General features: G+C 33.8%; 1 protein-coding gene, 1 long non-coding RNA gene and 1 other non-coding gene across 5 annotated transcripts; 2 read left to right on the top strand and 1 right to left on the bottom strand.

Moving 5' to 3' along the window:
• Nucleotides 1–302: 302 nt before the first annotated feature.
• Nucleotides 303–4,628, top strand: LOC107430184 (BTB/POZ domain-containing protein At1g63850). 3 transcript variants are annotated; one of them, XM_016040981.4, is made up of 4 exons: nucleotides 303–1,911; nucleotides 2,179–3,540; nucleotides 4,195–4,275; nucleotides 4,358–4,628. In XM_016040981.4, exons 1-2 carry the CDS (start codon nucleotides 832–834, stop codon nucleotides 3,118–3,120), a joined length of 2,022 nt encoding a protein of 673 aa, XP_015896467.2. In that variant the 5' UTR covers nucleotides 303–831; the 3' UTR covers nucleotides 3,121–3,540; nucleotides 4,195–4,275; nucleotides 4,358–4,628. The 3 variants fall into 3 exon arrangements, with proteins under 3 accessions (XP_015896467.2, XP_060674617.1, XP_060674616.1); XM_060818634.1 differs by having other exon boundaries at nucleotides 2,179–3,149; XM_060818633.1 differs by having other exon boundaries at nucleotides 304–1,911; nucleotides 2,179–3,157.
• A 1,581-nt stretch (nucleotides 4,629–6,209) lies between these two features.
• LOC107430162 (uncharacterized) lies at nucleotides 6,210–8,029 on the bottom strand. The gene is made up of 3 exons (XR_007238080.2): nucleotides 7,195–8,029; nucleotides 6,485–7,060; nucleotides 6,210–6,344 (listed from the first exon to the last, which is right to left on the bottom strand). It is a non-coding gene; the product is annotated as an uncharacterized LOC107430162 (long non-coding RNA).
• Nucleotides 8,030–14,038: 6,009 nt separating this feature from the next.
• Nucleotides 14,039–14,111, top strand: TRNAA-AGC (transfer RNA alanine (anticodon AGC)). The gene has a single exon. It is a non-coding gene; the product is annotated as a tRNA-Ala (tRNA).
• The last annotated feature ends 20 nt before the right edge of the window (nucleotides 14,112–14,131 follow it).

Below are 14,131 nucleotides of genomic sequence, written 5' to 3' on the forward strand. Positions count from 1 at the left end.
ATGAGAGAACAAAGCACACAACTGGAACAACATAATCCTGCCAACTTCAGAAACAATGAATTGCAAAAAAAAACACTGATTGATTATTATATATTATCATTATTTATTATTAATTTTTGGCATGCTCAGGGAAAAAAAAAAACAAAAAAAAAAGTTTAAAACTAGAAAAGAAAAAAAAAATAATGTGAGGGCATTATCACTCTCTCTCTCTCTCTCCATGTATATATCGTTGTCTCCAGCCTTTAATCTGACACACTTCCAAAGCTTTTCTCTGGAGGAGTTACCAAATAAAAAACCATAAACCCCACCACCACTACCACCACCTCATCCTCGTTTCCCCAAATCCAAAAACACTTCTCAAAAACCAAAAAAAGAAAAAAAAAACACAAAGAAAACAAAAACAAAAAAAGAAGGAAAAAATAAAAATAAAAACTTCAGCTTTTTTCCTCTTTCTCTATCCATAAGGAAAGGAACGACAAATACTATTTAGGATATCTCACCCCATATGCATACTCTTTCTCTCTCTCTCTCTCTCTCTCTCTCTCTATATCTCTTTCTCTCTCACATTTAATGTTTTTCTGAGTTTCCTCGTTGCCGTTTTTATGTCTTTTACTGCTGATTTTTAATTTTACAAAAAATAAAAAATAAAAAAAAATAAAACCCTCTTCATCGTCTCGTTTCCACCGCCATTTTTTTTTCTTTTTTAATTATCAATTTTTTTTGTTTATTCGTTTTTTGGTCAATTCCAATTACTTTCTCTGAGAGAGTAGCTCAGATGCCAATGCCCCATTGCTAAAGGACAATTATCACTTCAAAACCCACATACATTTCATGGCAGCAACCACAACAACAACTACTACAACTACTTCTCACTTCAAAGTCCAAACCCAACCCACCAAGCCCAAACGCCGCAAGTGCCGTGAAACCACCATTTCCACCTCCGCCGCCGCAGCCGCCACACCCAATTATCGCAGAGTTCTTGAAAACCCCACCATTGTTTCGCCGGACAACTCTTGGTGTTGCCCTGCTTCCAAGCACATTCCCACTCCTCCTCCTCCACCTCCTTCTCCACCTGCTCAGCCCAAAAGGAACGGTGGGCTGTCGTATCACAGTCAAGAATCTGATCCTGTGCCCACTAACCCATCTTCTTCTTCTCCGGCTTCTTCGCCGTCTTCATCTTTCCGGATTCGTTTCTCGCCGGGGAGTCTTTCTCCGGTGATGGATTTCATACCCACTTCGGCTTCTAATGGTACGGCAACCGCAACGGCAACGGCAACGACAACAGCTAATGGTACGGTGGTGGCGACTAATGGGTATTCGGGTCATCATCACGATTCGTTCCCTTCGAGCTTCAGCAAGTTCAATTCGGTGCTCACCGCTGGGCTTCTGAACCCAATGTCGCCGCCTCCTCCGCCTGATAAGACCCGATCGAGCCCGACTCTTTTCGAGATGATGGCCAATGAGCCCGATATCCATCCCAGGACTCAGATCCAATCCAACAATGTCGCCGTCGCTGCTTCGCAGAAGCTTCAGATGGTTTCGGCTCAGGACAGGCAGGCATTGATGATGCAGAGGATTGCCGACGCTTTGGGTTCTCGTAGTCCCGGAAACCAGTTCAACGACCCGTCGTCCGGTGACATTAAGCTTACGTTGAGTTCGAGAGATGGTTTTAGTATTTCCATGAATGTTCACCGTCAGATTCTGGTCGCTCACAGTCGTTTCTTCGCTGTGAAGCTGTCCGATAGGTGGACCAAGCAGCAGAGAACGACGTCGCCTTCTCCTTACTCTGTGGAAATTGCTGATTGTGATGATGTTGAGATTTATATAGAGACCTTGCGGTTGATGTATTGCAAAGATCTGAGGAAGAAGCTTATGAAGGAGGATGTTCCTAGAGTTCTTGGGATTTTGAAGGTAAAAGAAAGAAACACCTCAGTGTGTCTATTATTTTGTTCAGGAATTTTAAGATTAATTAACAAGTTATTTATTTGTCTATATTTCTATTGCATTTCTTATACAGTATATATATGAATTTAGGAATATTCACTATTAGAGACATTGTTCCTAGACTAATTTTCAGAGTGTACACATATTGGAAAATGGACAGAGTCAAACCCATGAAAAGTTTTCGTTTTCTTTTCTTGTCTTTGAGGTGTTGAAATTGTCTATCTGATGTCTTAGGTTTCTGCTGCAATTGGGTTCGATGCTGGTGTTTTGTCTTGTTTGGAGTACTTAGAAGCTGCTCCATGGGCTGAGGACGAAGAAGAGAAGGTGGCCTCGCTTTTGTCCGAGCTTCACCTTGAAGGTGTTGGAGCAGGGGAGGTTCTGAAGAGGGTCTCAATTGAAGTTAATAATGGAACTGAAGAAGGAAATGATAATGAAGAAGTTCTTCTCAAACTTTTACATGTAGTTCTTGAAGGCAAAGATGAGAAAGCTAGGAGGGATATGAAAGGTTTGGTGTTGAAGATGCTTCGTGAGAATTCGTCTCATAATGATCTTCGCAAAGAGTCATTGTACTCGGCTTGTGACGGGTGTTTGCAATTGCTTCACCACCATTTTTTGCGGGCAGCAGAGTCGGATTTGCAAAATGTGGGTCAGATTGCTAGGCAAGCTGATAATATGCATTGGATGTTGGATATTTTGATTGATAGACAGATTGCTGAGGATTTCTTGAAAACATGGGCATCTCAAACCGAAATGTCTGCTGCACATTCTAAAGTGCCTGCAGTTCATAGGTATGAGGTTAGCAGAGTTACAGCACGCTTATTTGTCGGTATTGGGAAGGGGCAGCTATTAGCTTCCAAGGATGTGAGATTTTTGCTTTTACGTACATGGTTGGTGCCATTTTATGACGATTTTGCGTGGATGAGGAGAGCATCGAGGGGACTTGACAGACATTTGATTGAGGATGGTCTTAGCAACACAATTCTTACTCTGCCGCTAGCTTGGCAACAGGAAATATTGCTTGCTTGGTTTAATCGATTCATGAACTCCAGTGAAGATTGCCCAAATATACAAAGAGGTTTTGAAGTATGGTGGAGGAGGGCCTTTTGGAGACGCGGTGGTGAGCAGGAAAGAACACGACCTTTACGAATTACAACTGCAACCATTGAGAACCCGTAGAGGATGATATTTCAGGATGCAGGAGAAAGGTGCTCTTGTATGTCTGCGTTCCTTTTCCTTCTTCTGATCAATATGGCCCGGTCTTCTTTATTTGATTTTTTTTTTTTTTTTTGGTTGATTTTTTAGTTCTTAAACCAACACAAGCTGTTTGTAAGGGAGAAGTTGACTTTTAATTGGTGTATAGTGTGTTTAGTTTAATTCTATGTACTAATGTTTAGTCTGGAAGGAAGATGAATAATATTGAGGTGCAACTTTCAAATTTTGTTGTTAGTAAACTCAGAAGCAGCTTCTTGTCAATTTGGTCCTCTAAATGTCACTTATTTTATTTTATTTTATTTTTTTTACTCCATCATATTATAATTTAATTTTTTGATTTCATTAGGAAGGTCTTCGAGAGTCTCTTAAATAACAATAATCCTGGTGAGATATATATATCTATATATTTTCCAGCCAATCTTAGAGAAGTTTTTCTTACGCTATGGTTTTGCTACTTACATAGCTTGCCTTGCAGCTTGCCATTCAACGGTGAGCCATGCATGTGGCTTGCCACATCTTGGAGTAAACGATTTATGTAAAAGAACTCTATAGGTGCAAGCATTACTCTTTTGGTAAACTACTTTAAGTGGTTGTTGGGGTGAGATTTGTGGGCTGGTTGTTTTAGGCAGAGGTTGCTAAATAAAACTTTGAACATCTATCCATGGTCATTTTACACAGTTGTTCGGAGAACAATTACATCTCTTACACAGTGTCCTGTTTTCCACCCTCAGTTTTCACTGCCTCAGTTATTTAGAAACCAATATAATTGAGTAGGTTATGTATGTCATTGGTCCTAGGTATTAAAAATTTAAAATAGCCAGCACTTGCATCGTGCATCAATAGTATATTTGCTGGAAGACTTTCCTTCCATTGTGCGGTTCCCTATATGAATTTTTTGTGTCTGTATACTTTCATATTTGTTAAGATTTTGCTCCAGAAATATCTTGAACTTACTTTTTCTGTTAGTTATTGTAGAAGAGCTATGGGAATTTATTGGTTTGCAAAGCTAAACATCTTAACCTTTATTTTTGGCTGCAGCTTCATCTGAGAAAAAAAATGCTTTTGTCTTGTTGGGTGTGTGGAAATGGATTCAAGACCAAGATAAAGGAATATCTGAAAGTAAGTTTTCATTATCTGGTCCTCTCGCCAGTTAAGGTTCATGACCTGCCAATTCTAATAAGGAGCATCTACCATGTTGCAGGTGAAGATCAAAGATGATGGACGATCTATCATTGTTAGTAGATCATGACCCAACTCGAATTGGTTTAGCTATTGAAATTATGCAAGCCCTCTAGCCTGATATGTATGATTTGTTTGTAAAGCATCCTATACTGTGCTGACAGACATAGCATGAAGAGTGTGATTTTGCAATGTAATTCTATATATGCATATACATGTTGAACTTTGTATTCTAGAGAATAATTTCCATTCGGGTTTTCTCTGTGGGAATAGAATTTGCTCCGTTTTTGAGAGTCTTGGTCTTCATTGTTCTCATGAGAACAAATTATGGATTTTCCCTCTATAACATTTCAGGTAAAGGTAATGCATCTTTTTGCTGTTTAAAGTTTTGCATATTTTGGAGGACTTCGTTGTATATTCTGTGAGAAATGGAAGAACTGGGAGGATCTATTTTATTATATTTTTATGATGAACATTGTACAGGCTTTCAACAAGAATCCTGATCACTGTGAATGTTTTCTTTTTTATTTTGCATCCCCTTTTAACTTGTCAAATGCATAGGGATTAGAGGTACCAAAAAGATTGGAATTTGTAATGTGTTTTTCTTGACACAATCCATAAACCCATATGAAATAGTGGTTTAGATTTTTATTTTTATTTTTATTTATTTATTTATTTTTTTCTGTTTCTTTTATTTTTCGAAAAAGTGTTTTAGATGCTTTTTCTGTTTTTACGACTTGCCCATCTTTTTAAGGCTGGATTTCTAGCTAGCAGCTCAGAAGCTCTATTGTATAACTATTGGATTCTAATGGATATGTTTGGGCTAAAAAAGGTGTGAAAAATGGAAAAGGAATTCAGCTGAAATGTGTCACCAAATTTGGTAGCATGATGAGAAAGATGTTGGAGGCGAGTGAGATAGTTCATGAAAAAGGAATTTCAGTGGTGATACTTACTGGAATTTGACATGGAACAATCAAGTTATGCTGAACGTAAAGAATATACCTAAATAGATTTTATTGGAATAATAGTAATTATGAAAATTGCAATAAGATAACAATTAATATAAAGCAATAAGAAATTATCCATAAGAGTTCTGGAGAAAAAAAGAAATAGAAAAGAAAAAGGGAAATGTTAAGTGGTCCTTGTCTTTTTCTAAAAGAAAATTGTTAACTTGCAATTGAAGAATCTAAAGAGAACGGGCTAAGCAACTTGGAAGAAACACAAAGTAATCCATCTTATTATTACTTTCTCACCGAATTTTCTTGATATTTATCTTATCAAGGTTTTTAAAAACTGTAAATGGGTGATAAATGCACAACTTGGGGATGTAGCTCAGATGGTAGAGCGTCGCTTAGCATGCGAGAGGTACGGGATCGATACCCCGCATCTCCATAGTCTTGGTTGTTTTTGTTGCTTAATTTGTTTTGCTCTTAACCTGTTTGCCCAACAACATCAAGAGAGGAATAATTGTTGTGGACACAATTTTGCTTCAATCAATTTCTAAGTTATGGGTCTTATTCTGTCTGGTTAATGCGGTTTTAATCTCACATTCATTAGCCGGACTTTACCACCTACTCTCTCTAACATTCATTTACTCAAAAGACGTTGACAGGCTTTTTAGATCCTGTTTCCCTTGCTTGTTCCAAACAGATTTCCATGTGGGTTTTCATTTATAATTTTCTAGATACTATCAATTAACTCAAATACATATTGAATGTTTCACAGCTTTCTTTTCCTAGCAAACTTGCCATCTAAGACAAGGAAAAAGAGGGAAACACCGAGATTTTTATGAACAACATGTCTACTTTTGAAATTGTAAGCCTAGCTTTAATACATATATAAATCTGGCATTGGCTTTAGGTTTCATTACTAGGTGAGAAATCCTTGTTACTTAGATATCACTTCTTCAGGATTGGTAGTACATTTTAGATTGTTCATCAAAGGGGGTGAAGATGGATTTCAGCATTGGGCAATCATAGTTCAGCTAACCAGGTTTTGCAAATTTTTGCCTTTATAAGAATCAAATAAAAACTTAAGGTTAGAATGACCAAAAGGAGATCATTAGAAATAAAAATAATAATAAAAAAAGATAAGTATCTAGGAAGTGACACATATTCAGAAAAATGCAAGATATGATTTTGGATTTTACCAATCCTGATCAATCAGCATGTCATCCATCAATCCAAACTTTCTTAGCTCTTCTTCGCTGCGGTGCATTAGTAAGCTATAATCATATTTCCTAAGCTCCCAAAAAGAAAAATAACAGATATAGGAGATAATTCATCATGTCTGCTTGTCTGGTTTACCACAGAAATTGTTTGGACCTAGTTTTGGTGTACAGAACATTATACATATAGTTTAGCTCTCGTCTCATTTATGATATATATATAATTGTATGAATATTTGAAGATTTTGTACTAATTGAGATATAATGCATGCTTTTGCCCTGTTCCTGATAACTCAGTATCAAGATGAAGAAGAAAATTACCTTCCACTATAACCTTTCTCCATAACAACCATGTTTCCATTACCCAAGTTTCTAAGTCTCTCAAACTGTTCAGCCGTCCATTTGTTATTTGTACCACCTCATTAGAAACAGTCAGAAGTGTTTAGACCATGTGAGGCTATCACCGAGTTCATGTTTGGGTTTCCATCACCCAGTGGCTGAAAACTTCCAATATCAATGTCTGCTCTCAGTGTTCCTCATCATGAAAATTCCCTTTTCCTAAAAGAAAAATCCAAATCAAACGCAGTTCAAAGATTTCCCCAAAGTAAAAATCTAATTCAAACCCAGTTCAAAGGATCACATAAAGATTTCAAAAAAACTAAATGAGTTTTGTTAATCTATGTAGTATGTACCAAAATCTTGCTCTCTTAGAAGAGGCTCTTCTCTCAGACCAGCGATTCTTGAGCGCTCTCGAACAAGACTTTTGAAATGTTACATGTGCTCTTCTATAGGGAGATACGTAGAAGTAGACCTTCCAATTTGGGACATTGTCTTTCTCAATCATCTCTCTGATTCTTTTCCCACATTCTTCAGCTTCAGCTTTTCCTTTCTCTGTCAGTGCAATTTTTGGATCCGCAACTCTTCTATAAGCCGTCTTATATCGGTTTCCTTCACTCAGACCATGTCAAACCAGGATTATCCTATGAGGTCTAGGAGGTGGGATTTTGATGATTTCTGGGTTTATCACAGATTTTTTTCTTTTCAGGAAAACTAGCTAACCCATTATCACCATGTTCAATGCTCTCACTTGAGTTTCCACTGCAGTGGATTTTTCTTCTACTACTATTACTACTATAGAATCTAAATTTGAAAGTTGGACAAATGAAGCTGGGAGTATAAAAGGAAGAACTGTCATTGTTTGGAAAGTAGGAAAATATTTCAAAAAGAAGTAGGAAATGTGTATAATTGAATCATTTTTATAAGTAGCAATATTCATCAAAGGTGTTTGATATTTTTACTATTTAGTAGGGCTTAAGAATTTTGCTGAGAGGACAGTGAAAGGCTTGTTTGTGGATGGTATAGAGACCTTTTCTAAGCCTTCATGTCAGCTTGAAAGAGTTCCAGTTTCCTATAGTACTTGAGTACTGGAGCTGTCATGTTTCCCCTCCCCAAATCAAAATAATTAAATTGGATTAAAAATAGGAACTTTTTTTTTTTTTTTCCTGATTGAGAAAAAGTATGGTTCAAATGGAAAAATATGGGATTTTTTATTTTTATTTTATTATTTTTCATATTTTTCTTATGTTGCAGAAAATTCATTGATAGAAGACAAAGGAAATGGTACAATCATGGAAATGAAGGTATAGGTGGCAAGGTGCTTTTCCTATCCTTACAAGATTTTTTGTCCTTTTGGAAATGGCGGAACCTTTGTGCCTTGTGCCTTTGGGTCCCAAATCCCAATTTAATGTCTTGTGGTGTATGACTTTAAAAGAAGTGGTTACTGAAGACCTATTCAGTCTGCATATTGACAAGACAAACTTAAGATAATTTTTTTTTTTTTCAAAAAACATATATAAAAAAAAAAAAAAAACTATGTGTCCACTTGAGTCCTGGAAAAGTCAAGATCAAGAAGAAGGACATTGTTATATAGATTTACAAAATGTAAGTTCTGTCTTTGTAAGGTAAACTATTTACGTAATTTCATTCTTGTTAATAATTTCATCTTAGAAATTGGCCACATATTATGTCCAGGCTCATTTCTCATGTTGCTGTGGCCATATGTAGGGTTCTTATCCAATAAAGTTTTCTCCAAACCAAGGGCCATATTTAATTTGGGTTTGGCTTGAGAATTGTAACAATTTAGATTTAGTTTGCCTACCATTTATAGGTGGACATAGCCTGTGCAGCGCAATTTGCATAACCCTTCTTCCAACTTTGAGTTTTATAAATTTATATGTTTTCCCCAAGATACTGTCATTTAGGCCTTCAAATCAATAAATTCAATTCTCTCCACTTCCCTTTAGTGACATTTCAATGACAAAATTACATTTTTTGATCCCCCAACTTCCAGATCCAAAATATAAAAAAATTCTCCACTAAAATACATGTTACACTTTCATGGAATTTTTAGATTTAAGAGAGGTTTTACTGTACTATACCGTAACACTCCTTCTTACTTGTACTTTAACCTTTTTTTTTTTAAACTTAATTTGGATTCTTTTTAAAATTTAATAAAATTTCCATCAGTTTTTTTTGTCATTTATGCATTTGGTCCATTAGTGAATCGATTAAGAAATCATCCATATTATAAGTCCATGTAAAGTCATTTTTCATCGATGTTGACATATTCCCTTCAATTTCTTCATCATTTCAACCTATGAGAGACATCAACAAGCAAACAATACATTAACATATTAAATACAATATACACATGTTGACTATTTGCCCTTATGATATTTATAAGTGTGAGATAATCCTACACCTTGGAGCAACAATATATATGTCATACATTCACAAAAAAACAATATATATGTCATGTAGAAATGTAACGAAGTGGTAAAAGAACTTTTACTTACATTTCTATTATATTCTTTTATTGCGAAATCTGTTACTTCTTCCACACGCTTTGTTATAAAGCATGGTTTAATGCCACCACAAATCTGCGAAAAAAGGATCCATAAAGGAATTGAATCCCTAGAACAAAAGCAACATATCAATATAGAATGCAAAAGTTTCAGAATAATCTAAATATATGTAAAATTAAATATTCATTTTGGTCCTTGGCATATAACTCATCCAAAGAAAGGGTAGTACTTGATGCCGATCATACTGTAGATTGGACGAAATTTTCCATTCTACGGGAGCATTAACTTTCCTATTCTCATACAAATCTGTCCAATAGGAGTCTTAATCATAATATTATTAAGACAAAATTAAACCAAGATTCAAAACAACATTCAAGAGAGATACTAGAAAGTAGGGTTATCAAAAACTGTGAATAATTGCACGATTCTAGTGTATGGCCGATTCATTGCCAATAGCCCAAGAGCTTTATGGTTTCTAAGTAGAAATAACGGAAGACAAAACCAAATTTGAAAACAACAAAGTAAAAAGAGAAAGAGAAGAAAGAAGAAAGAGAGTGTAAAGAAAATTTACCTGAAATCATGGACATGGTGGAAAAGACTCAAAACAAGGTTGCCCAAGACAATGATAGATATAGAAAACTCTATTAAATGACCTTAACAGTAACAGATCTTAGGCAGCAAATATACACTCAGAAAACCCTTGAAAAAACCAAAATGAAACCTCTTATCACAAACAGAAACACGGTTTAAATTATGACAAAGCAAAATAAAACACCAAGACCAAAATCCAAATCTCGATAAACACAGTTTAAAAATATAATAAAGAAAAATAAAATACCAAGACCGAAATCCAAATCTCCATAAAGCTAATTGGAAAAAATATTAAGAAACAAACTCACCAACTCCAAATTGGGGTACCAAATTTAAGCCAAAAAATAAAATAAAATAAAAAGAAAAAAGAAAAAAGAAAAAAGAAAAAGCCAAATCGTAGCAACAAATTTAAGGCCATAACACCTTCTTTAGTAAAACGACAACAACCAAAAATTAGTCGCAAACACGCACCAAATAAATAAACAATAAATACTAAACAAAGCATTCACAAAAGCAAGGGCAGTGTCATAAAAAACAGACAATTGGCGATTTGAATTATCTTATACGTATGTGGACAGATTTCACCTATATTCTATTTGGTTCTAAGAAAATATTAAAATTATGGTTTGACCCATTTGGAGCTATATAAACCTTAATTATAATCGCTTGTTACAAGGGAATACCATTTGATTCCAATTATAAATGGTTTTAAAAATATTTTACAACTCATTTAGCTTGAGATCTTAAGCTGTCTATGAACACTTTTCTCTAAAAGGAAAAAGCCACTTGTAGTTCTTAAAAAAATTTTGTTGTTCACTTAGAAAATTTAGAATATTTGGGTTAATTTGGAATTTTAGAATTTGAAAATTTGGATGATTATTTAGAATTTGAACAGCATTTAGAATTGGATAAAATTGCATACATATCATTTGTGAAATCAAGTCCACAGTAGTTCAATGAGAAGAATTTGAAATTTTTGATTGATTTATAACCTAAAAATATTTACTTAGGTTATTTGATTTGAAAATTTTAAATGAATAATTTTATTAAATTTTAGACTAACATCATGAGAACAAAGTCTCAAGCATATACAAACATTTTTTTAGCATTTGTTTAACCTGATTTCATAGAAATAGTCAAATTATTTTAGTTTCTTGGATTTATTATATAACACTCTTAATTTAGTTGAGTTATATGTCAAATAATAAACTTAGAGTTATTTATTTTAAAACAACTAGTAACATTTATTTAACTGTCATTTATTAGTTATGATTATTAATTTTAAAAGCCCTTTTATTGATTGTTGTTATATTTAATAATCTTTTTATTTTATTGGACTATCAAAATATTTGTGAATTAATGGTTCTCTAAAATTAATTAGAAAATTTTATTTACCTGACATTTAATTTGATTGTATGCCAAATTAATTTAATTGGCAGCCTTTTTATTTTGATAGGTTTAATGTCAATTGATTTTAAATTAAAAAGTTTATTTGATTTGTTTAGATAATTCAATTTAATTAAGACAATCATTTGAAAAAAACATTAATTAATATTATAAAAAATTCAATTGGACTTTTTTATATGGACCATTAAGCTAATTAGATCATTACTTTAAAGTTCATAGCCCCATATTTGCTTGGGTTATTAAAAGTTTGCCTTGCTGCACGCCATTCGAGGGCCAATCATGTATGTAGCTTGCCACATCTTGGAATAAAACAATTTATGTAAAAGAACTTTATAGGTAGTACAAGCATTTCTCTTTTGGTAAACTACTTAAGTGGCCGTTGGGATGAGATTCGTGGACTGTCGATTTAGTTAGGGGTCGTTAACTCAACCCTAGCACATATATTCATGGTCATTTTACATAGTTGTTTGTAGAACAATTGTCTCTTAAATAATGTGCTGTTTTCTACCATTAATTTTCACCATCTCAGTTCATGTAGAAGCCAATATAATTGAGAAGGGTCTAGGTTTTAAAAAACTTAAACTAGGGAGAATTTTGCATCTTGCATTAATTGTATATTTGCTAGAAGATTTTGACTTTCATTGTGCATTTCCCTCAATGAATTTTTTGTATTTGTACTATTGGAAAAAATCAACACTAGGCGTATTTGATTGTGCAAACATACCACCTTTTACATCGAAGGAAATAGAAATAATAATAATAATAATAATAATTGCAAAAATAAGATAAAATCATACGGTTGTATTTAATTGTAGAAAACAAACAATTAAGAATGTTTTGATAACTTTATGATTAAAGGATTTTAATCAACTAAGAAAAAAAAAATAACAATGCCAAAAACGAAAATAATAATAATAATAACTAATACTAATAAAATAGAAAACCTAAGGACCGGTACAAAATTAAATGGTTAAAACTAAATGATAGGTGGTCTAAAGGCTAATACTAAATAAAAACTAAATAATAAGTGGCCAGAAAAATATGCTTTATATTGAAAACTAGAATTAAAATGCAAAAAGTGTTGTACTATAAAAAGGATATAATAGAAATTGAAATCTTTCAGTGAGCAAATAAGGCTTCAATATATAACAAGAGAAGCTATCCATAAATCTCTTACTTTTCCGATGTTAGATAATTGAAAAACTTATATTTCTAAAGCCTAAGTGGTTTTGTTTTTCCGAATCCATGTCGGATATTTTTCCTGATGCTTCCTTATTATCTTAGACAAAAAATATTGGTACAAACTTATATACTCATATTTGTTTAAGATTTTGCCCAAGAAATATATCGGAACTTAATTTTTCTGTTAGTTATGGCTAGAAGAGATTAGAGGATTTATATATTGGAATGCAAACCTAAACATCTTAACCTTTATTCTGCAGCTTCATCGGAAAAACAATGCTTTTGTCTTGTTGGGTGTATGGAAATTGACCCAAGACCAAGATAAAGGAATATCTGAAAGCAGATTTTTGTTATCCTTCGGCAAGTTAAAGACTGTCTCAGCTGTTTAAATTATGCTAGCCTCTAGCCTGATACGTATGAGATTTGATTGTAGAGCTAGCATCATCCTCAAAGACATAGTTTGCAATATAATTCTATATATATACATATATACACACACACATACACATATATACATGTTGAACTTTGTAATTCTAAAAAGAATAATATCATTCAGGTTTTCTGTGGGAATAGAGTTTGTTTCGTTTGTGATGATCTTGGTCTTCATTGTTCTTCATGACAACAGATTATGGATTTACCCTTTGTGGCAATCTAAGTTATGCATCATTTTACTGCTTAAACTTTTGCATATAGGGAGGACTTCGTTGTGTATTCTGAGAGAAATGGACAAATTAGGAGGATCTATTTTATTTTATTTTTATGATGAACATTTTACAGGTTTTCAACAAGAATATCCTGGCCATTGCGAATGTTTTCTTCTCCATTTTGCATCCCCTTTTAAGTTTTTAAATGCATAGGGACCAGAGACACCAAAAAGATTGGGATTTGTAATTTGTTTTTCTCGACACAATCCACAAATGTTTTAGTTTTTTATTTTTATTTTTATTTTTTTTAAGTGTTTTAAATTCTTTTTCTGTCTTCATTTCTTTGCCTATTTTTTTGGGCTGGATTTCTCTCTAGCAATGCAGAATCTGTATTGTATGACTATTGGATATGTTTGGGCTAAAAAAATGAAAAAATTTGAAAAGGAATTCAGCTGGAATGTAACACCAAATTTGGCAGCATGATAAGAAGAGGTGAGTGAGATAGCTCATGAAAAAGGAATTTCAGTGGTGACACTTAATGGAATATGATATGGAACAATCAAATTAAAATGAAAATAGCAATTATGAAAATTGCAATAAGATATCGATTAATATAAAGCAATCAGAATTTATTTTATAAGAATTCTGGAAAAAAAAGAAATAAAAAAGAGGTGGGTAATGTTAAGTGGCCCTTGTCTTTCTCTAAAAGAAATTTGTTAGCTTGCAATTGAAGAATATGAAGAGAATGAGCCAAGCAACTTGGAAGAAACACAAAGTTCGATTAGCAAGAAGATGGAGCCATGATTAAAACATAATGAATAAATATTAATAGTCGGATCCCTTAAAATGGGGATGTAGCTCAGATGGTAGAGCGCTCGCTTAGCATGCGAGAGGTACGGGGATCGATACCCCGCATCTCCATTTTTTGCGCTCAGATGGTG

The sequence above is a fragment of the Ziziphus jujuba genome, chromosome 6 (assembly GCF_031755915.1).
Source record: "Ziziphus jujuba cultivar Dongzao chromosome 6, ASM3175591v1".
In the NCBI taxonomy this organism is placed as follows: domain Eukaryota; kingdom Viridiplantae; phylum Streptophyta; class Magnoliopsida; order Rosales; family Rhamnaceae; genus Ziziphus; species Ziziphus jujuba.